Source organism: Mercenaria mercenaria, chromosome 7 (genome assembly GCF_021730395.1).
Source record: "Mercenaria mercenaria strain notata chromosome 7, MADL_Memer_1, whole genome shotgun sequence".
NCBI classification, from domain to species: domain Eukaryota; kingdom Metazoa; phylum Mollusca; class Bivalvia; order Venerida; family Veneridae; genus Mercenaria; species Mercenaria mercenaria.
Window position 1 is genome coordinate 47,413,147 of NC_069367.1, and position 22,880 is coordinate 47,436,026.

At 33.3% G+C, this 22,880-nt stretch overlaps 1 protein-coding gene across 2 annotated transcripts in view; it reads left to right on the plus strand.

Moving 5' to 3' along the window:
- The window catches only part of LOC123554240 (arylsulfatase B-like), a 114,751-nt gene extending 98,637 nt beyond the window's left edge, over positions 1 to 16,114 (plus strand). Inside the window, exons 10-14 of one of the 2 annotated variants that reach the window (XM_045344237.2) lie at positions 4,115 to 4,254; positions 4,530 to 4,588; positions 8,032 to 8,143; positions 12,885 to 12,964; positions 15,494 to 16,114. In XM_045344237.2, the coding sequence (XP_045200172.2) occupies positions 4,115 to 4,254; positions 4,530 to 4,588; positions 8,032 to 8,143; positions 12,885 to 12,964; positions 15,494 to 15,669 (567 nt within the window). In that variant the 3' untranslated portion in view covers positions 15,670 to 16,114. The remainder of the gene's footprint in view (positions 1 to 4,114; positions 4,255 to 4,529; positions 4,589 to 8,031; positions 8,144 to 12,884; positions 12,965 to 15,493) is intronic. The other variant, XM_053548342.1, reaches the window with a different exon arrangement.
- The last annotated feature ends 6,766 nt before the right edge of the window (positions 16,115 to 22,880 follow it).

The following is a 22,880-nucleotide window of genomic DNA, read 5'->3' on the forward strand; positions in this document are numbered from 1 at the left end:
CGCATGAAACCTATATGATACATTATATGTGTTGTATACGTTAGACTTAGTTTTCAGAGGAACATTAAAACGAACATCTCACATGCAGGATTGGGTAAAGAAAAACAAAATTTTCAACAAATATATCAAATTTTCATCAGTTCGGAAAAAAGTTATCTTTTAAAACATATTTTTTGGCACATTTTATGCCATAGAATAATGCTAATGCTTGATTCACACAGCCTGCCAAATTGATCCGATCGCTTCATAACAGTTGTCCGGGAACTGAACTATCCCGCTCGAAATCAGTTTTATGTCTTTAATTTGTATTAATGTTTGAACAATTACCGATCGGACGTTCAGAAAGGTCTCGACTGCGTTTGTGCGGCTGTCGGCTTGTGGTCGATTTAAAATTGACAAGAAATTTGGAAATGGTCGCTAACTGATCGAGTTCGATCGGAAAGAGATCAGGATGATAGTTATAGGTATATTTTGACCGGCAATGCTCGGACTTATCCGATATTTTTGATATGTAAAAAAATCGAGTAGCGGTCGGTTTGGAAGTGTTCGTGAGACCATGGAACAATCGACTTTTGATCGTTTAAAAATTGTCTTGATCGGTAAAAGATCGAAAAACGATACTAGAATGCTGTACGAAATCTCCACCCGATCGATGCAATCTGCTGTCCAGATTAGTTCAATAGTTCAAACTACCATTACCGCCACCACCACTACTACTACCACTACCACTACAACAACTATTATATACTAGTATGTATTGGCGATACATACATGTAAGAATTTTCAGTAGAGGGCAAGTCTCGCGATTTGGCTCTATTTTGTTAATAAAAATAGATTGATTCATTGTGTACAATGTACAACAAACTTAGGTGCTAAACCAGTTAAAAAAATTCAAGCGTTTAAACGCGAAATGGAATAACTCAGTATCTCAAAATCTTATTTTGAATAAACGAGATATCATCTGTGATGATATTCTTGTTAAATATTGTTTTTACACGTCGAAACATTTATTTATGAAATCTTAAACTCGACATTCGCGCAAAACAAACATAATTTGTTTGTCAGAAAATTGTTCTTTTAAATGTATAGGTATAGGTGATTATAGATTTTATTCGTAGCAGAAAGTATTTTGCGAAAGCGCATACTGACATAAATGCGGGAATGTTATCTTAATCACACACGTGCTACTTTTTACTTATATACGAAGATACTTGCACGTTGTACAAACGCTTTTATTTTCTTGTTCACTTATTTTATCATTCATTTTAACTAGTTTGCGTGACAGGTACCTTATCCATTAGGCCACCGCAGTTTAGTAAATATTAAAAGAGATAGCTATTCGTGTTAAAGAATAATTAAAAGTTTAATGAAAAACGGAAAAGACATAGTCCTCTCGAATCTATAATACTTTTAACTAGGAAACATGTTAAAGGTATTTACGGTATTCGTAATTTAAAGATTAACATCTTAAAATTGGTTCTTGATGTAACGGTTTCCTTCAGATATTTCAGGTGACAGACAAATGAGACCTTTTTGCTCTCCATTTTTATAGCAACTAACAACGTGTTTATAGTTAAACTTAATCACGACAAATTAATATTCTATGATAGAAATAGTTTTCTTTATTCGTGTGTGACTTACTTATGAAGACGTTCTAGAATTATACTCTTACAGTTTCTAACATTTGTTCAATGTATTAAAGTATTTACTAGGAAAATTATGAAAAATATAATATAAAGCTGAGGTTTGTACATAGCTGCATGGAATATATGAATCAGAAGGAAGTTTCTCATAGTCTCATAACGAAAAAAATATTTAGTCAGTATGAATATCATCTCGTACGAACTTTTTTTAACAGAAAGCGATTTCCGGTGAAAAAGTGACATCTGTAATAAAGGCCAATGTAAGCATATAAAACAGACATACCTTACTACATATATAAAATAATTGAAGATCGCTTTATCTTAGATTAATGTGTATAAATATAATCGATGTTGAAATTTCCTATTCCAGAATAAATAATTAATTATTCTCCGTATTGTTAAACTTAAAACAAAAAAAAAAACAAAAACAAAAATTAAAGAAGAGAATCCCGCGCTCAAGTGACTATAGTACCTAATAGGATTTTTTTCAAAATCAGTCGATTCTAAATAAAAATGATATCTGTTCAACCAATTGGTGACCTTTTTAACAAAAAAAGAAAGAAAAACGGAAAGAAAACAACTCGAAATAACTAGCGCAACAATATGATAAGTTAAGATTTATTTTGAGGCGGCAAGACTTCGACAAATAAAAAAACAAACTTACTAGATATACAGCTAGATATTAACAGGCAGCACTGTTTTCCTCAGTGTTTTAAGAAGACGTGGTTGATAATTTCATCACATCGTTGCATATATGATAATATTTTAAGGTCCCTACATTTGTACATAATTGTAAAAAGGTGCGTAGTTCCCAAATAAATTCATTTAGGTCAGACAGCCTTTAATTATCTGCAGATAATAGCATACGCCACATGGAAACTTTCTTAAACCTGCGAAAAAGTAGGAAATAGGCGATTTACACATGTAAAAAGCGTTCGGCTGAGGGCACATCATTCGATCGGGTTCCTTAAATTTAGAAAGTGAAAATAGATTGATTCAATGTATTCATTACTATGTACAGTACACTCTAGTACTAAGCCTTAACATTGACAATGATTTTATTAAAGAGCAAACCACTGTATAATTTCGATTCTAACACGTTATCATGTGTTATTATCTTCATAATTACGATATTCTCTAAATGTATGTCCGTTTTGGGGCTTTTCTTTTTCCTGCGCACCGCAGTGACGTCTGACGCGATGACGTAATAATTTGTATGGATAACGCATTTTTTTCTTTCATTTTATAACATCTGGAGAATCCCAAGGGATAGCAAAATACGCTAACGTTAAAACAGATATAATACAATATCATTATACATTATCATTCAGCTTCGTTACATTTTCATGAAATGACTGAATTGTTTTTATTTACCTTGACGTCCTTTCTGTTCTTTCGAATTATCCGTGTTTTAGACCGTAATACGTTTACGCTTTGCCATGGAATGCGCATATATGAAACGGTGTTTTACCAGCACGTGAGCGCGATTATCTCTTTGTTAACACACATTTTCTCTCACATGAAAACATATCCGCAAATTTTCATGGACAGCAGTTCTATATTAGAATTGAAATTCAGTACATGTAATTACGTATTAAAACACAGTTTCAGTCTGAACTTTTAATTAAGGAATTAAATCTGTTGGTTTTAGAATGTGCTCTTACGTAGCAGAAATCCACATACTGATTTATTTGGAGGATTTTTGTCACGCCAACGTGTACAAATTTCTACTTAAAATTATGTGAAAGAAAACAGTACGTTGTACAATCGGTTTCATTAGAACTATAACAAATGTTTCTTTTTTTATGAATTAACTTTTCACAATTTCTTAAGTATTTCATTTTTTCTGATTTTATCGTTCGTTTGCTCACCAAATGGTCTCTTTTCAGTAACACGACCTGCCTCTAACAAGTGCCGAACCTACCCCGGCCTTAGGCTACCGCAGCTCGATATGTATTGAAACGGTAGCAAATTATATCAAAAAAATAAAATGAAGACGTTTTATCAACTTTAATGCAAAAATGTATTTATTGATGTTTGTTGGTGGATTAGACTCAAATAAACAATATATATAGTTGGCTGACTTTTGGACATGGCTGTATTGGATATGTGCATAAGAGGTTATTCACAATTTTTGGCCAGAAAGTTAATACTTATAGTCTGATAACGAATAAATATGACAGACCATTCGTCATTCAATTTAAAGTTGTTTTTTTCTTTTTTTTCAATAAAGAAAAACAATTAAAACAACACATATTCTGCGTTTAATTGATACGAATTTCGTGCGACAACTATTTGAACTTCGGAAATATTTTCTTAAAAACGCATAGCAGTTGAACAAATAAATAAACCGCCAAACATGTAGCGTTAATAGCTGATGTAATAAACTGATATTAAAGTATAATTATTAATATTGTTGGAATCAATTACAGCATTTAAATACTAAACGTGTGTTCTACTGTATATTTCAGAACGGCGGATGCTTACGTAAAGCAGCAAGCAATTATCCACTGAGAGGCGGAAAATCGACTTTATGGGAAGGGGGTACAAAAGGGGTTGCATTTGCCTACAGTAAAAACCTCCTAAAGAAAAGAGGATATGAAAATACCGAGTAAATGAATATTTAGAGTTTTTAAACGTAAATATTAACATTTCATGACCCAGGTCACTTTGCTTTAATTATATCCCTCTTCATATAAGCTTGAGAGCAAAGTTCACTACACGATTCAAACAACGTATGAATAATCAAATATAAACACACATAAAATGTGCAGTAGAAACGAATGCTAATATATATTTTCACATCAAAAATAAATAAAACTGAGTATCAGTCAAAATAACATAATCTAAAACGAATTTATGACAGACATATTGGTTTACTTTCAGGATGATACATGCAGTTGACTGGTTTCCAACCATTCTGTCACTTGCTGGCGGTACTCCAGGTAACATATTTAAGAAGTTGTACTTTATAACAAGTAATTACTAGTTATTAGTTATTTAAAACAGAATAAATCATAGATGTGATTTGTTCGTTTTGTTGCATTTAAAGTCACGTCGACACAGTTTAGGTCATATGACGATTTTTAAAGCTTTTGTTGGTATAGGAAGATCCGAAGTGACCCTTCGGACATTGCTTCAGGCACAAGCGGACAAAGAACAGAACCATGGAACTTCCGTATGTAAGCTTGGTTTTCTAAAATGTAGACTGCTACCCGACGGTCAAGGTTTCGAACCAAAATCGGTAAAATGCCAGTGATTCAATGTCAGCAACCTTAAATGGATGTTCATTTCATAGCTAAAATGCTGTAGTCTTCTGTCTACTCATAATTTATTCTCAAACTAAAAGCAACTCAGTAAACCAATACGAACAAATATAAAATATAAAAAGTATTTATCAATATGAATTAGCAATATTTAGTACATTTTAACAAAATAAACGCGGAACAAATGCTTAGAATATTCTGTATGTGCACGTTAGTTTTCTGCCTCATGTATTTCATTTCTTATTCTCCGCCGAAGGTGGAGGAATATTGTTTTGACGATAACCGTCCCTCTGTTTATCCATCTATCCTTCAGTCCGCATTTCCGCCCGTCGTTCCATATGGAGCCGTATCTAGGATGTAGTTTGAAATATTTATATGAAACTTCATATACATGTACACCATTATAGGGAAATGCGACCTGTCAAGTTTTAATTAGAATGCCTAAGTAACTCTAGAGTTATGGGCCTTAGTAGTTTCTAGTATTAACTATATAGGGTACTATGAATATGGCAATTTCTGCTTCATAACTTGTGACATACTTGACCTGGAACTATAAAACTTTAATTCTATTTAGATCACTATAATGTGGGTACAAGATACAAATATTCGTCAGAATTTCTTTAGTAACTTCAGAGTTGTTGCTGTTTAATTGTTTAAAATCAACATATTTGTACATAACAAACTAACCAATAGGTAGAATTTCATTATGTTCTTTCATTTTTTCCATTAACATGTATTATCAATATGTGCAGTTGTGTACCCACACTCGGTCACACTCGTCGCCCTTGGTACACCCTATCCCCATCCCGCCCCGCACCCCACATGCTTTTCTTCATTTTTCTTCATTTATTTTTTTTCCACCTTTAACCTTCCAACATTTTTTTTTATTTTAATAAACCTTTCATGAATATTTATCAGCATGTGTGCCATAACCTTTTGCCGGATATATTTCTTTACCATTCCTCAACACAAACCAATTCCGCGGTGTTACCAATTGATCAAAGTAGCTTATAATTACTTCGTTCTACAAATGCACAGGGATAAAAAAAGTTAAAACTCATAGACACGGAGATATACGCCTCCGTGCAGAAACCATATATGCAGTTTTTATGGAAGCTGATTTGTGCCGTTTCGTTATTTTGTCCTGTTGCAGCGAGAGAACGACACATTTTGTTATGGTGCCCCGCCAATCGTAACCGCCTAACGTTGCCCCCTGAAAATCGTTATGGTGTCCCGCCAAACATCGCCCTGACGAATGTCGCCACGCCAAACGTCGCCCCGGCGTGCGTCGCCCTGCCGAGGGTCGCCCCGACAAAGGTCGCCCTGCCGAATGCCGCGATGCCGAATGTCGCCCTGCCAAATGTCGCCGCGCCGAACGTCGTCTTTCCGCCTTCCGGATTAACATTATAATATGAATTATATTGGCAATAAAAGTATTACTGAAATTTAATAGTTATATTTGCAAGTCCTTAATGAAGTGTTACCAGAAGAAATTGCTCACTCTTAAAATCACCTATTTACTACCCCCACCCCCACATACCAAGCCATAAATCCATCAGTCAATCTATTAGTGATACTTTTAAATTACATGATTTTTAATGACATATAGAGAGATAGAGAGTAATATGCGAATGTGCGCCTGTCCGCCCATCCGTCTAATCTTTATTGTCGTTATTTGAAAAAATACTATATGCTTGCCTAAGCGAAATGTATTCTTGGAACATGACAATTGCCCAATTTTCTCAGCCAAGTATGGCATTGATCATTTAGATAGACCTTGTTCGCGATAATCAGTCTCACTGAGATAAACATAAAATATTTTCATGTGTACGGCAAAGTTAAAATCTGACGAACGAACGATCGGATGGACCTAGGAACGTATGGGCACACACACACACACACGCACGCACGCACGCACGCACGCATATTGCATTGCATCCATATGTTGTGAAAAAGTTTGTTATTCAAAAATACAGATCGTTACATATCACGTCACTAATGTACTCACTGATAAATAGTTGGGAGTTGGTGGGGCGGAACGAAATAACAAAATGGCATAAATCAGCCACCATAAGTTGTAAGAGTTAAAATTGTTCGAAAGTTTAAAAATTGCTATATTTATATCATATTTACAGCTTTATACCTTCTATTTTCACAATTAAACAGTAACGTGAACTAACTCATAATGTGTGTTTGCATTGTCTATGTTAATAATTCATTCTTAACTATGTATTTACATTGGGGTTTTACGTTCATTTTTGAATTTGAAAATGTATTGCCTTGGAATGGTTGAAATTTGTACTGAAAGTAAATGAAAACCAACCGTGAAATAGAACATAAATATTTATCATTATATATGATTTAGATTTCTCATTATTTCCATGTCAAAACTGAAATGCGAAGAGGGTTACGCTTTTGGAATGTGGCTTTTCCTGTGGGTATTCATCCTTGCTTCTGTAGCGCTCTCCTGCTGAAAAAAAAACGTGACAACTCGGTGAAAGGGCCCAACGTACTGTTCCAAGGTTTCGTCTATGTATGATCCAGCCGTCAGACTGCCATCATTCACTTTTGCGGTACCCCCCACAAGTACACTATCCCTCCCCCACAGATACTGACGAAGCAATCCGATTAACGCTTGCCTCGGCGACGCAACATATTACGCATTTCATCTAGCATATCTATACAACACCTGGACACCTCAGTAAAAACAATACATTTCCACCGACATTGCGTCCATCATAGTCGCCTACGACACAAGTAACGGATACGTTGCCTCTCTGGTATCAATAAGTAACCACTGTATAGGTTATGGACAGAAATTCCGGCATCTAACAGCGGAGCAACAAAATGCCTTGATGGTTATACCCCTAGCTTCCTGGGCGGTCGGTTTAACTGCTTGAAGGCGATCTCAGTGCGTTAGGACTGAAACAGTTTCTTAGTGTCCTCTAAATGACCACATGGTTGCGTAATAAGAAATATACACGCTACGTCAACAGCATAATATATGTCAAATAAGCTAAACAGTTTGGTGCGTTTTCATTGATAACGAGTATAATGTATTTTGATTGTGTTGTTTCTTCATAAAAATCAAAGAAACTAAAATGTATTTTTTTTAATTGCAGACCCTTCTCTGGATGGAGTCAATCAATGGCCGACTATCAGTGCAGGGTTCAGATCTGCACGGAACGAGTTTGTGTATAATATTGACGAAGTTACAGATCGTTCAGCAATAAGGTCAGTGTCCATCACTCGTTTTGTAGATTATCGTTTACTTCATGTACAAAGGTTTAATCTTTCAGATAAATAACGGCTGTAAATCGTAAATCAATGTATTAAATGTTATTTTTTCTACGTGATTTAGATTTCAGAAGTATTTACATGATTTGTCATTCCTTTTCAGATGAATGCGGTGTATATCCGTTAAACTCACCTGAACATTGTTTAGGATGACCTAGTAGTATAGGTGGATATTTCGAAGCCCGTCATCCATCGTCTTGCGTTAACATTTATGATTAGACATATTCTGCTCAGAAACTACTTATTTGAATTACACAAAACGTGTTGAGTAGTATCACACAGACCTCTGCCACATATGCTCAAAAGGTTCAATTTTTCAACTTGACGCTTTAAGGGGCAGCAAACGAAAAAAAAAACTGAAAAAAAAAAAAAAAAAAAAAAAAAAAAAAAAAAAAAACAACTAAAAGCAGTTAATCTACAGTTTGACAGTTTCTCAACAGCTTGATATATTTTCATCATTCATTGTATGTAGCTGCATTATAAGGTTCTCTCAAATATTTGTTCAAATGGAAGAGATTTGTCTTTTCTAGAATCGACATGAGATAAATTATATTTTAAAACGACTACTTCACATAAACCGCTTTTGTATTTCTTCCCAGGTTTCTTCAAATCGGACCCTTTACACTTTCTGGGGCTGATAGAGCTAAAAATAGAAAAAAACATAAATGTATGGGTCTTAAACTTGGTCTGCAGTATAACTGTTAGTTCAAAACCCACATAACATTCAAATAGACCCTATCACAGATCTTCTAAATAAAACAACATAGAAATATCTTAAAAACGATTTTTCATGAAGCGCTTGATTGATTAAACTTGGTCTTTATCATTATAATGTCCTCTTATAAGTTTACGGGGTCAATCCTTCCCCTGAATTGGCCACTAGCGCTAGAAAATCCTTTAATACGACCCGTTCTCATAAACAGCTTATTGGATCTTCATCAGACTCGGTTTGTAGCATCATTGCATGGTCTTCTCCAAAGTCTGTGCAAAATGAGCTTTTGGTCTCTTTTCGAGACATTGAGATATACCAAACGACTTCTTCTTATTTTAACACAGCTTGTGAGATCTTCGTCAAATTTGGTCTGTTACAACACTGTAATATCCTGTCCCAGTTTTGTTCAAATGACAAAAATACCCTGTCACAACTCTTTTGTAGCTTACTTTGGACTACAAACTCTGTCAGAAAGATGTTTTTGTATGTAGTATTTGCATGTCATTATATGTGACATGTACTTCAACAATTTAGCAAAAATATTGAAGCAGTTTAGAAACATAAAAACAACATAAAAACAATTCTTTAACGATATTATTTTGGCACGGGAGTCTCTGTGAACAACGTTACCATTTTGACCTGAACAGTTAAAAATCAACGCGTGTATAGATATGTACTATGATCAGTCTCGAAGACAGTGAAAACATAGAAAATGTACTGTATGGAATTATTTCGTTCATACGTTTTGATAAATTTTCCAAAACATCTCCTTAAAATCGATACCCCGTTAATTTTATATTATTTTGTGAATTACGTTACCATACATTACATTAGTCTGCTATATGCAATAAAACAAAGGTATTCATATTTCTCACTACATACATATTAGACAACAGTATCAAATTAAAGCAAAACGGTTTTACTGTGCATCATGCTTATTAAGTCTGACAGATTTAACCTACTCATTGTGAACTACGTTACTTTGAACTACGTTACTATCGAATTAGCAAAATGTCAAATATTTAGTCCTAGGACTTATTTCTTTGGGAGCAATACACTTTGGCTCTGCCTACACTTCACGGTGTTCTGTTTTAACACAGATGGTACTCACCATGGTTGATTTATCAAATAAAAGTAACACAAACAATTAGACTTTAACCAGTCGTCGTTCAGTAACAGATTAAGTAAGTTAACCAACTGATAAGTATCAATTGTCTTCATTTCTGGTGGTATTATGATAACTGTGTGGTGTCTTACTGCTACGCTAAATTAAAACATATGTATAATACATGGAGAGCATGCTGGAGATGGTAACGCAGTTCACAAATTGTAACGTAGTTCACATTAAATTATTTGTGAATAGAATTGTTTTTATTATTTCAGAAAAAATGGCGTTGCATTGTTGTTTTATAGTCTTTAATAATTATTATGTCAGACGTTTAACTTGATTTCTATCATAAGCAAGGATATAGTTTTTAAAAATAAGCATTGTTGCATCTACGTTACCAAATACATGTACTAGTCGGCATAAGCTTATTGTCCTTTCTGTTCATTGTTCTTTTAATTGGGTTACATCTAGTATCATTTCTTTACGTTAACCCAAACTACTTTTATTTGTATTATTAAGCGTAAAGCAACACTTAGCACATAGTTTATCAAAACACTCTCAATAGAAACCCTTATACATAAATGTTGGTTACACTTCTTACTAGTTATATAATGATTTAGTACTAGTCAGCAATAGCTATGCCCCCATACATTCCTGTTTTCTTTGAGATTCCTAGTCAATATTCGTTAACTGTGGTGACTATATGACTATTTTGAATAAATATGGCAGGATTCTTCACAACACAGTTGGTCCAATGAAGTGAATTCATAAATTTCATAAATCACTTTTCTAAAAATACTGTAAAATGAGAATTCTGTGAAAATATAAGATGTATGACATTACTGTATCGCAATATAAAATTGTCAAGGAAGTATTTGGCTTTGGTTATGAAAATAATATGTAACACAAATTAACGGCATGGTCACATTTATAGTCTGCAAATTATAGAATGGTGAACTACGTTACCAAACACCGTTTGTTTCGGCCCTTTTGCTACTTCTAAATTCCAGTCTTGGATTATTTAAGAATTGAAATCATAATACCTGTAATTAAATGTATTATTCTGTATTGAAACATTATTTTGCCATTCCCAGTTAAACATCAAAATAAGATGGTGCAAAACAGAGATATTTTAAACAGACACATTTTAAAAAGCAAACATCTGACAAAATATGTCTGTGGTAAATATGTTATGTTAAGTATATTTTATCTTTTATTGTTTCAGTTAATTTTTAGAAAAGAAAAACAATCGTATATTTATTGTTTTTTCTGGTTGCCATAAAGGTATAATGAATGTATCCACTCGCTATATAAGGTAGTTCACATAGCGAAATTGCTATGTATAATGTTGTTTCGAAAAAAAGAATTTTACCAGTATCTGCAATTTTTTTAAATGTTATTCTTCTCAAGTATCTATTTTCTTGATAAAATTTAATATACAATTATCTGCTTAAAGAATTACTTATCTTTTAGTCAATCAATCAGTCATTTAGTCAGTCTGTCAATCAATTTATTCATCACAAATTCATTTAGAAAACTTAGTGGTTTGTACTTAAAACATATAGGTCAATCTTATAAATCTTATAACTTTTCATTTCCTATCATTTGTAAATGGCAGTCAGTCAGTCAGTCATCATTTGTAGATGTCAGTCAGTCAGTTAATTAATTTTTGAAATATTCATATAATGAGTCAATTATTTACTAAAATAATCAATTATCCTTTTGATCAATCTTTGTTATAATACTTATCAATATTCCATCATTTTATTTATGTTTTCATAGTTTACAGCGGCGAGTCAAACATAAAGAACTGCTTTATTCTTGGTATTCAATTCATATCTTCTTATAAGTCGCTTTTTGGAATTCTGTGATTCGTATAATTGAACAGAAGCGTTTTGAGGACCATCTACCCCTATGTAGCAGATTAAGGTTTGCCCATCTTGGGGATAATCTGGGTCCCTGATACATAATGTTAAGGGTATGGGTGGGTGACCGACCAGAGCGCCTCATAAGGGCCCCGTGCCCAGGTTGAGGTTACCCCATGAGTTAATCCCATCCAGTTTATTTTGAATGAAATTTGTATTAGAACTACTTTGTTATTCAATTACTTCCATTAACTGGATCAAAATTTGAATACATAATAGCCATCACGCCTGACATTTCCGACACACAGTTTGAGTTTTGTACATGTATCATTTGTAACACATTTAGTTTAAAGAAAATGCGAGATATATCGTTTACCGGTATTAACTTTGTACAGAATTTACCTGCATTTCAAATATACTAAAATCAAGTTTACTTTAATTTTACTTGCAGTAAATTGGAATTATATTTTAAACCTTAGAAAATTTAATTAAGAAGTAAATTCCAATTTTCATGCAATCTTCTTTTGCTTGTTATTATTGATGTTATCGTCAATACCATGATCATTCTTTAATGTCTGGTTCTTAGTTTTCTTTTCAAAGAATTTATTAACCTCTCTTTAAATATATAAAAATCATGTTATTCATCTTTCTTACGAACTCCTAGGTTAATAATAAGGACCTGCAACATTTCCAACATGTTTTACTTTACTGAATTTATCAACAGAACACAATTTCGATTGGATATTCTTAAGTATAAACCTCTGCCTATTTTAACTTCTTTTAAAACTGAATCTTGGTTTTCTAAGGAGGCAAGTTGTTACCTAACTATCAGGATATCTTACGTTTAGTAAAACCTTTATTGAAAAATAGCAAATAACTATTACCTTATCTTAAACCTTTGAAGTAACAAATTATACCTCAGAGTAGAAGTCGACACCAAAACAACTACCATTTTCTGACATAGCTAGAATCTTATTTTGAAAATTCTCATAGGATTGGCAAATACAAGCTGATTCAAGGACAGATTGACGAACAAGGGTACAGGAAAGAATTTCGGTTGTTTAACTTACAAAGTAAGTCGTTACATTGCAAGTAGATTTGATTTTTTTAAATCTATTTTTACTAAACACGTTTTTATATAAAATCCCTCTGTAGTTCACCTGAGAAAGTGCTCAGGGTAAGCTTTAATGATCAATCACCAGCCGTCGTCCGTCCGTCTGTCATCTGTCAACACATTTCTTCGTGCGACATCTCCTGTGAAACCGCATGATTGAAGTTGATTAATCGTAGTCTTGTTGTTTCTTTGGTGGTCTTCTTCTAAAATTGATTAAACGGTTCCAAGTGGTTGCACATACAGACCACCAAAGAATAAATCTTCAAAAAACATCCCTTTCCTAACCGCTTGTCCAATATATATATAGTGGTACCTTTAAAAATCTTCTTCCTATGGAACTGCTTACCTGGTTTTGAAATTATTCCAAGAATATGGTCCTTGTGACCCTCTACCGGAATTATTTAAAGTACTTGTGAAAACAAGACCATAAGATGGCATGGTCACTTTTCTGTATATGTATATATTAAACTTGAAATATTTTCTTTAATGAATCTACGGGCCATATACTAAATTAATTTTACTAAAATGGTCTACCAAAATTGTTCAATTGATTGTCATTTAGCAAAACACAAAGCCAACAGAGGACAATTACTTTTCTCTTGTTAAAAGCAGAAGGCCCAAATTTAGAATGATTTGATTTAACACAAATATTTCTCTGGTGATCCTTAATGAAAATTGTTCAAATCATTCTGATTTGTCAAAACCATGGTCATCATAGGGTATTGTCACTTTTCACGATATGTATAACAAATGTTGAATAATACATACGATCAGCCAAATGTCATGTTATTCAGTCTCTGGTGAAGTCAGGTGGAAAAGATAGCCATCATTGATGTTTCAGACAGGTAGTTAGTTTTGCCTAAAGTAGGCATTACATTTTGTCTTAACCGTTCAGCTCACAGTGAATCAACACACAGGGCCGCTGATTGGTTGAAAATGTATAGGGAATTCTGCAGTATTATCGATTTAAAGTGGTCTCCCATTGGTCTAATATGTGTTGAACGTGTTTGAAAACTATCTAATTTCATAAATTAAAATTCTAATCCATGATTCCTGGCTAAAATTATTCGGAATGATGCATTTTAGGCCGTATGCATGTTTTACTGGTGGGGCGTTTTTATGAAAAATAAAAAAAATCATCACTGCTGAACTAGGGTACCTGAGTTCAAAGAGAAAAAAAGTGCCCAAAGGTGATTGTCAACATGTATATTTTTTGCAATTGTAGTAACGGCCTTGGACAGTTCTTACATCCTGTAAAGGTGGTATCAAATGTTTAGATATTAGAAAAGGCCCATAACAGAAAACATTACAATGTGGGCCTATGGGGAAACAGTTGATTCACCTTGACCTTTAGACATTTATCTCAGTTAGAAAGGAGAAAGAAAACATCGCACCAAGCATGACCTAACCCGTTTGATCTATGTGTATGGATAAATTAAAATAACCATTGTATTGTTTTTGTCAAAGTTTAATTGACAAAACATGTCTATAATAATGTAACGTATTGATGCATTCATAAAAATGTATTTTTAATTCATTTTATAAATGATAAACCGTACTATATTAACTGCTTCTAAATTGCTTTTGAATAATTTTGAAACGCTTTTAAACGCAATGTCTCTTGTTAATGTGTCCTTCTTCTCAATATGTAATATCTGTAGAGAACACATGATTATACCCCTATTAGGTTACCGGGTAAACAGTTCTGAAATACGAAGGAGTAAATAATCTAGCTTTAGCTCAGATACACCGTATGAAGTTTTACACGAACAAATCTTTCATGTTTAATATTTCTTCAAATGATAGACTAGCTCTCAGACCTGAAAACAAAACGACTTTAAGGTTAATTTCTGATATCCAATAAATACGCATGTAACCATACAATTTTGCGTTAATAACTTCAAATACGCTTGAGCGAATACATACACTTTTAAAGGGATTTTAATATGATTGCACCCATGTTACCAGATAAGAGAATGTTCTTGTTATCACAAGTTGTTTGTCATTTTGTGACTTAGTTTTTAGTATGTGGTTCTAAAGCGCACATATTTAAGAACCGGCATTGCATGTTTCCTACATGACATTGTAAACAATTAAAATTTAATCTAACAAAGTTAGAAAAACATGCCTTTGGAAGCATAGGACGTAGCAAAGCAATATAATTACAGACTCGGTTTAATGAAGTTTGTGAGAGAAAATTAAATGTGCAACACCTTTCACGCCCTCTACATCGGTTTGCACGGAATTCTATTATAGTGAAATAAAAATATAGCAACACTGAATCAAAGTACGGGGTACAGGTTACGACGGTCATTGCAAAATGTTTTCATGTCTTTAAAGTGATTCCTATGACGCCAAACTCAGAAAATTGTAAAAATAATGCATTTATGTCTATAATGTGCTAAACACACATAATGAACATATGCCCTCAGACTATTTTTGTATAGTGTTTGTGCTACATGTTCAAACATGTATATCTTTTTTTCAGAAGACCCTTATGAAAAAAAAGACATCGCCGAACAAAACACACGTATCGTACAGAAATTAAGAGATCAGTTGAACTTGCATCGAAAGACACTAGTTCCTGCAAAAATTGGATCTCATCATGTACTTACTGATCCCAAACTCTTTGACAAAAACAATTTAAGTCCTGGTTGGTGTTGAGAAGCTAGTAAAACAAGAGGGCCATGATGGCCCTATATCGCTCACCTGAGTGAAAGAGAACATATGCAATACTTAATCAGATTTGTGTTATTGCTAATAATAACTGTGCTCAGTGATAATCCAGAGGGTGACTGTTCATAACCAACAGGATATCATTTCTATGGCAAGCAAAATTTTAAACATTGCAGACCTTTTTGACTCAAATATGACAAACATTTATCAACTTATATTTTTTATTTATAGACAATTTAACATTTTAAACTTATCAACACATTCACATGCTTGTGGTAAAATATATTTGTTAGTCATAAATACTTATATGTTCATTGTAGTGTATGAAGAGGGCAATCTAATAATGTATATGGTTACGGTAAGCATTTGAAGCCTAAACCATTTGCAATATTGTATATAGAGAAAAAATTACAATTATAGTAAATTATAAATTTGCTGCTGTTATTGTCTACTGAAGCTTTATTTTATACTTGCACAAGGACTATTTAATACAGTCAATTCTATATTTCTAACAGGATATCTAAACTAACATAATCTATAGATTTAGACATAAAATTATCATTAAACTTTACACATTGCAATGCCATGAACAACATTCTGTGCAGTTAACATTCACATTAGTAGTTAGTAACTATAAAAGGTTTAAGTAATACAGTTAACACTGAAACTATGTAGTACTATGTATGTACAAGAAGGAAATGTGAATCATAAGAAAAATTGGAAAAGATGTGCTGTTGCTTGGTTGCGGTCTTTCCTCCAAACACTTTTTTGCACAGATTTTATTATGTAATGAATCAACTTGAAAACTTACAAGAAACAATGTCAGCTTGCTCCACTTATTGAATCCCTGCCATCTAATACTAGCTTAAATTGCATACAAAAGCTCTTGCAACATTTTTCAAGTTGAAAAAGGCGCATAATTTTGCTAAAATGTAAGCTAGAGTTATGCAACTTGCCATGTGAAGTCATCTCATGATGCTAAAGATGTGTCAAGAATCTGAAAACATTTGTTCAAGTAATTCTCAAGAAACACGCCCATATCTATGATAAAAAGGGGCATAATTTTGACAAAATTTTGTATGAGCTACAGTAATGTACTTGCCAAAGGTATGTGTGAAGTTTGAAGGTATTTGGACTAGTAGGTTTTTGGGAAATCTGCTTACATGCCAAACTTTAACTTGATACTATAAGTTAAAAAGGGTCATAATTTTCAAAAAATAAAAACTAAAGTTATGTAACTAAGCACAGTGAATGCAATATTATTATACGTCTTTGGAACTTGTTCTGAAAACAGTATCTTTTATAATAAAACAGTAGACATTAGAACACAAACTCTTATCCATTCTGAAATTACTGTAAGACACATATAGGTAACAATGAATGCGTTTAAGATACAGCTCAAATAAAAATAACCTTAACAGAAACTCACAGCTTCATTACACTTGCACTTAGTAAGTTAACATAACAATGTACAATGACAATTAAAAATAATCTATAGAAAAATTAATTACTGCTCATAAGATATTACTAAAGTAAAAATTCCAATGTTCTTTCATGTACCATTAATAATTCAGCTTAGAATTTAGTTTGTAGAATAGTGTGCAATAGTTTAGTATTAATATATATTCAAAAACAGATAGTTTGTTTGATGAACATCACTGGTTTAAAATTGTTAGCATTACATACTTTTTAAAAGGTATAAACAAACTTTTCATAAAGGATTTAACTACAAATACATGTAGTACAATAATAAAGTTGCATGAGAAAATAAAGAAATGGCAGAAGTCAGATGACATGAACTGTTTACTATTACTATAATGTATAATAAAACTAAGACACAATGACTTTTGTATCTGGTATTTCATATGAAAAGTAGTAACTAAATACACAAAAGTCAGTAATTCCTATCAAGTTTCCAAATACAAAAGAATGTAATTACATAACACGCATGCATTTTACTGTAATAATAACCTTTACTATGCTATATGCAACAACTGCTATCATTTCAAATATGTTTAAAACTTAAAGCCCTGCTCCGCGGCTATTCAAATTCTATTGTGTGTATGCAACCCATGATTACAATAGGTTACAGTTAACGGCCACGTGCCACACTTAAGCATGCAAAACCACAGGTAACTTATATAGAATTATATATAAAATAGACTCTATTTTGACAGGCGTCACTGTTCATAATCAGGATTTTCATGCTTTTTCAGTGACAATTTAAGGTTAAAATGTAGGACTAGAGCAGGTCTTTAAATATTACATCAAAGCTGTTTCACATTTAACACAAATACAACAGCAATAAAAATTAATCTACAACTTAAAAAATGGAAAACTTTGTTAAAATGTTTATAATAAGACCAAAGACACATACTTATATTGCAAATAGAATGTAACAAGTTGCCACCCTGAAACAAAGTTAAACCACTATGCATGCCAACCACTATATTGAGAGGTTGGCATTCCTCATACCAGGAGGATGAAATTGTTAAGAAGTGATTTTAATTCAGTTTTGTGACTAGTTCCAATGATAATGCAAAGTCTTTTATGTATAAAAGTAAACAAGTTTGTGATCTGACCAGTATGTTTCTACAGTTCCAACACTGCCACTGCAATTTGCAAATACCAGATCTATTGTTGACCCGTGATCAGTTGTTGGTTCATGCATCATTTGCTGGCAACATAATCTTTCGTTCATAAATTGTTTTAGACTGTCATTTTGTGAAACATCTATATTGAAATCTCCCATGATAACTAACGGTTTATCCGAGTCCAGGTGCTTAAAAAGCTGTTTTTCAATAGTTGAAACAAGACTAAGAAAAGAAAGACCTGGTGATTTGTACAGAATCACAATTTGCATTTGCATTAGCATATGTTTTACATCTACGACTATCCACTCCAAATTCGTTGTACTATAGCAATGGCATTTAGAAACTGTGACATCATTTTTAACATACAAGGCTGAACCATGAGACGGTCTGATGTTATGTTTTGTTTGGTTTTGGTCATTTCTTATTAGCTGCAACCCATTAATTAAATAGTCTGAATTTTCATCTCTCTGGACTAATCTTGGTTTAGCAACTCCAATCACATGTGCTGACAAGATATTCTGCTCTACAGCTACACCTTCAAAATGTCTGTGCAATGATCTACAATTGTTAAAGACTATTTTGAAATGTTCACCAGAATTGATCGTGTCAAGTGGGACATAACAGAGTTAGATATTTGCGTCAGAACAAAGTCTTTCCATTTCTACTTCTATACGCTCATCCAAAGATAATGCCTGTTCATTGAAGTTCAAAATATGGAGATTTTTAATAGACCTCACTCTGCTTAAGGCTACATAATGGATATGTGGATTTTTCTTAGTTTACGTTGTGACAAATCTATAACAACTTGGTCAAGGATGGTTCCCTGAGCTCTGTGAACAGTTCTACATGAGACGGTTGTAATAGAAACTGTATTCTCTGAATTGTTTTTTGTCTCAGTGGACATGTTCACTCTATGTCAAATATGGGAGTCCAACTGTCATCAATTAAGTGATGATAAAAGCCTCTACTGTGATATTTTTTCGTTTTTCATTGCCTATTCGTGAGTCATCAAACTTTACCCATATAATACTGGGTCTATTTGTTTCAGCTTGCTTGTATGCTATATCTTTAACTACACAAGAGGCACCATTAGTTAGCCCATCTTCTGTGTCAATATTAACAGTCAAGTCGTATAACATGCCAACCACTACTGTCAAAGAGTAGTGCAAACCCATCGTACTACAGGCATCTCTTGGTAATCTTTTCAAAATATCATTTTGTCTATCCTGTGATATGTTTGCTCCTACTACTGAGTCATGACAAGAAATTTCAACTTTTTGAGAATTAATGTTATTGATGATTTTTTCATTAAATGCTTGCATAAAGCAATTTTTTGCAAATATATGGGTTGCATTCTGTGGGTATGTTACTGAGTTTGGATCAACCTGACATTGTTGGATCTGTTCTTTGTCATGGCCTGTCATTTTATTGTGTCGTAACCTGTTTAACAGCTCTGGAAATTTATTGGCCTTTTTTTTTGTCGCATGATTTCAGTCAACTCAAACATAGAAATGTGATCTTGCCACAAGTTAGATGCTAAAGCAGATGCATCATGTGTAAGGTCTTGAAATATCCAAGATCCTGTCACTGGCTTTAACTGGTACAAGTCACCTATCGCTATGATGCTTTTTCCACCAAAAGGTATTCTTGTGCCTGTCAGTTCTTGAAGTCTTTGGTCAATAAACGTTAGCATTGAATTGCTAACCATTGATATCTCATCTATAATGACAACTGAAAGGTTTCTATACTTTGACCTAAATGTGTTGAGCTTGTCACAATTTAACGTTTGTTCCTTTTGCTTGAATTTTTGAAGGAAAGCTGTTGATATTGTTGAATCATTGATGTTATAAGCTGCTTTACCAGTATACGCATACAACAGCACTCTTTTCTCATCTGCATTTTCACCTTCTCTGAGATTAAAATACCTGTACAAAGTCTGATACAAAGCCTTGATTACAACACCTTTACCAACACCTCTCCTCCAGTCAAAAAAGCATACAATGGTGCATCTTTTGTTTATACCCAATGTATAACATGGTTGAAGAAGTGTCTTTGTTTTGTATTCAAACATCTCAGAAGTTCTCTGTAGTGTTCATCTGGCAACACATTTTCATTTACATCAATAGTAGCAGATGAAGTACAGCTTCCTAGTTCAATACCAATATCATATTCTCTCTGCTCAATAGCTCTATTAGGATTAAAATAAACAAATGTCTCAGATTCAACTGACTCTTCCTCAGCTGTTTCTGCTTCAACTTGTTGTGTTTCTGGGGCTATTTCATCATACGCATCAAAGTCATTTTCTGCAGCTTCCCGTGCCATTTCTAGCTCCTCAACATGGTGTTCATACAGTTTGCACTTGCTGTCAATTTGATGTTTTTTGCTTCATAATGCTCCTTGTACATTTCATAATTGGCTATCAAAGCTGTCGTTTCATTTCTCCATGACAGAAACAAAAGAAGTTTTTCTCGAAAATGATTATCTTCCTCTGATTTGAGATTAAATCGAACATAACGTATAACTTTGTGGTTTTGTCTCTTTCTAATTTTGATACCATTTTTCAGTACCAATAGAGTTTGGTCATCATTGAATACTTCATGTTCAACAATGTTATCATCGTCATTCACATCTTGGTCAGCAGGAGGAGTATCATCATCATTTGGATAGACAATTTCTAACTGTGATACATAATCAGCAAGACACCAGTTTTCGAGGCATTTTGGTCTTCTTGAATACCTTTTGATGATATTGTCAGCTACAATATCTGTTGAAGAATCTGGCAACTCGTCCAGTACACTTTTTGTCTTGAGAACCTGTATTCGCTGATTTGGTTGTGAAGTGCTAATAAACACTACATCTCTTGTACTCCTAGTCAAAGACATTTGAAGTACTAAGTAAGCTGCTTCTTGGGGGCACTAACCTCAACACTATTTGAAAATACATTTCCAATGTGTCTAACCTGTCTCTTTATATCAAAATTTCCATTTCTGGCCTCCTTTGCAGCAGCATGTAATAATGTACTCATTCCCCGCTGTGATTTACTAATATAAGATACAATGTACATTGCACAAGCATATGGGTCTAATACAAATTGAATATCAATGTTTGCTTTCCAGGCTCTTAAGACTGCCTCGTTGTACAAATTTACACGAATATCTTTAGGTGTCCTTTCTAGAAATACTTTAGATGCTTTCAATGAACTTCGTATGCACTTAATATAGTCTTCCTCTGTCATTTCCAAAAAATCAGTAAAAAACTGTTCATATGACATATCTTATCCATCTTTTTCAGAATTCATTTTCTCTTGTATCTTTTTGTACATTTTCTTGTATATGTCAACATCTGACTCAAGTGGCTCTAGAACCATTGTCCGATTTAATGGTGGAAGTGGGTAACCAAATCGACAAATTTTATCTTCCCTTTTGTGACAGGTCCTTGAATGTTTATGAATTTGTAATTAAATTAAATCTTGTAAGTATACTTCATCTGAACAGCATTTCAAATACTGGTCAACATATGCAGTTATTTCTTCATTGGAACAACTGTTATATTTAGGAGCATCTTTCACCCAAACTATTATACGAATATGTGGAGAACCTCTCTGTTGAAATTCAACTCGATAGAAATACCCTGTCATACAACCAAGGCAGTTGTGAGAACTTTTCAAAACAATTTTTATAAATTGCTGAACACTATGCTCAAAATATCGAGAACATGTTACAGGGTCTTTTTGAATCAGCTTTATTTTCTGTTCCCATGTCTAATTGTTTATCTGCTCTTCAGAATATTCAGTGCCATCATTAAGATTTGATAACATATTCAATAAATCTGTCCATCTTGTATCTGCAGATGAAAGTGACATGAACCAAGTTGGCAAACCAAGCTGTCGTATCATTGCAAAAATATCTTTTTTCTTTGTTTCTAAATATGACGGAGAATTTCTAAGCTGTTTGAAAATGTAATATCCTTCATCTTTTTGTACCATGTCTTTCATGTAGTCTGAATTTCTAGCCTGAACTGTGTCAATTTTTTCTTCTCAAAATTACCTCTTCTAACAGCAAGATTAACTTTGTCATTTAGTTGCTTCATTTGAATGTTTTTCAATTAAAAAAATATATTTGGTACACTATTGGCTGCTCGTCTATCACTGTTTCTCAGTTCCCATTTAGCAATATCACTATAGCTGACAAGAATTAATCTTTCTGCATTGTCAGTTCTCCTTTGTCCACAAAATATGGTAGGGAAACATAAAAATTCTGAATCTGTATCTTGATATATACTAAGAGGTCGCTGACCTTCTCCTGGAGCAAAGGTAAATTTGTTGTTTCTATTCTCAAGATCTGCATCATCAAGAAGAATGTCTATGTTTCCTACATTTTCTTGTGGGTTTTCTTCTGCATCTGAATCATAAATGGAATTTTCTAGACTTTCACCTTGAAAAGTAAAAACAAATTTTTTGTCTTTTTTTTGTAAAACTGTCAGGTGTTGTCGTATCAGATGAAAAAAATTGTTGCACTGTATCTTCACAGTCTTTTGTTACATGTGCAGCCCATTCTTCATCTATTAGCACTGTTGAGTTTTTGTAGAAGTCACTATTTCACTTAA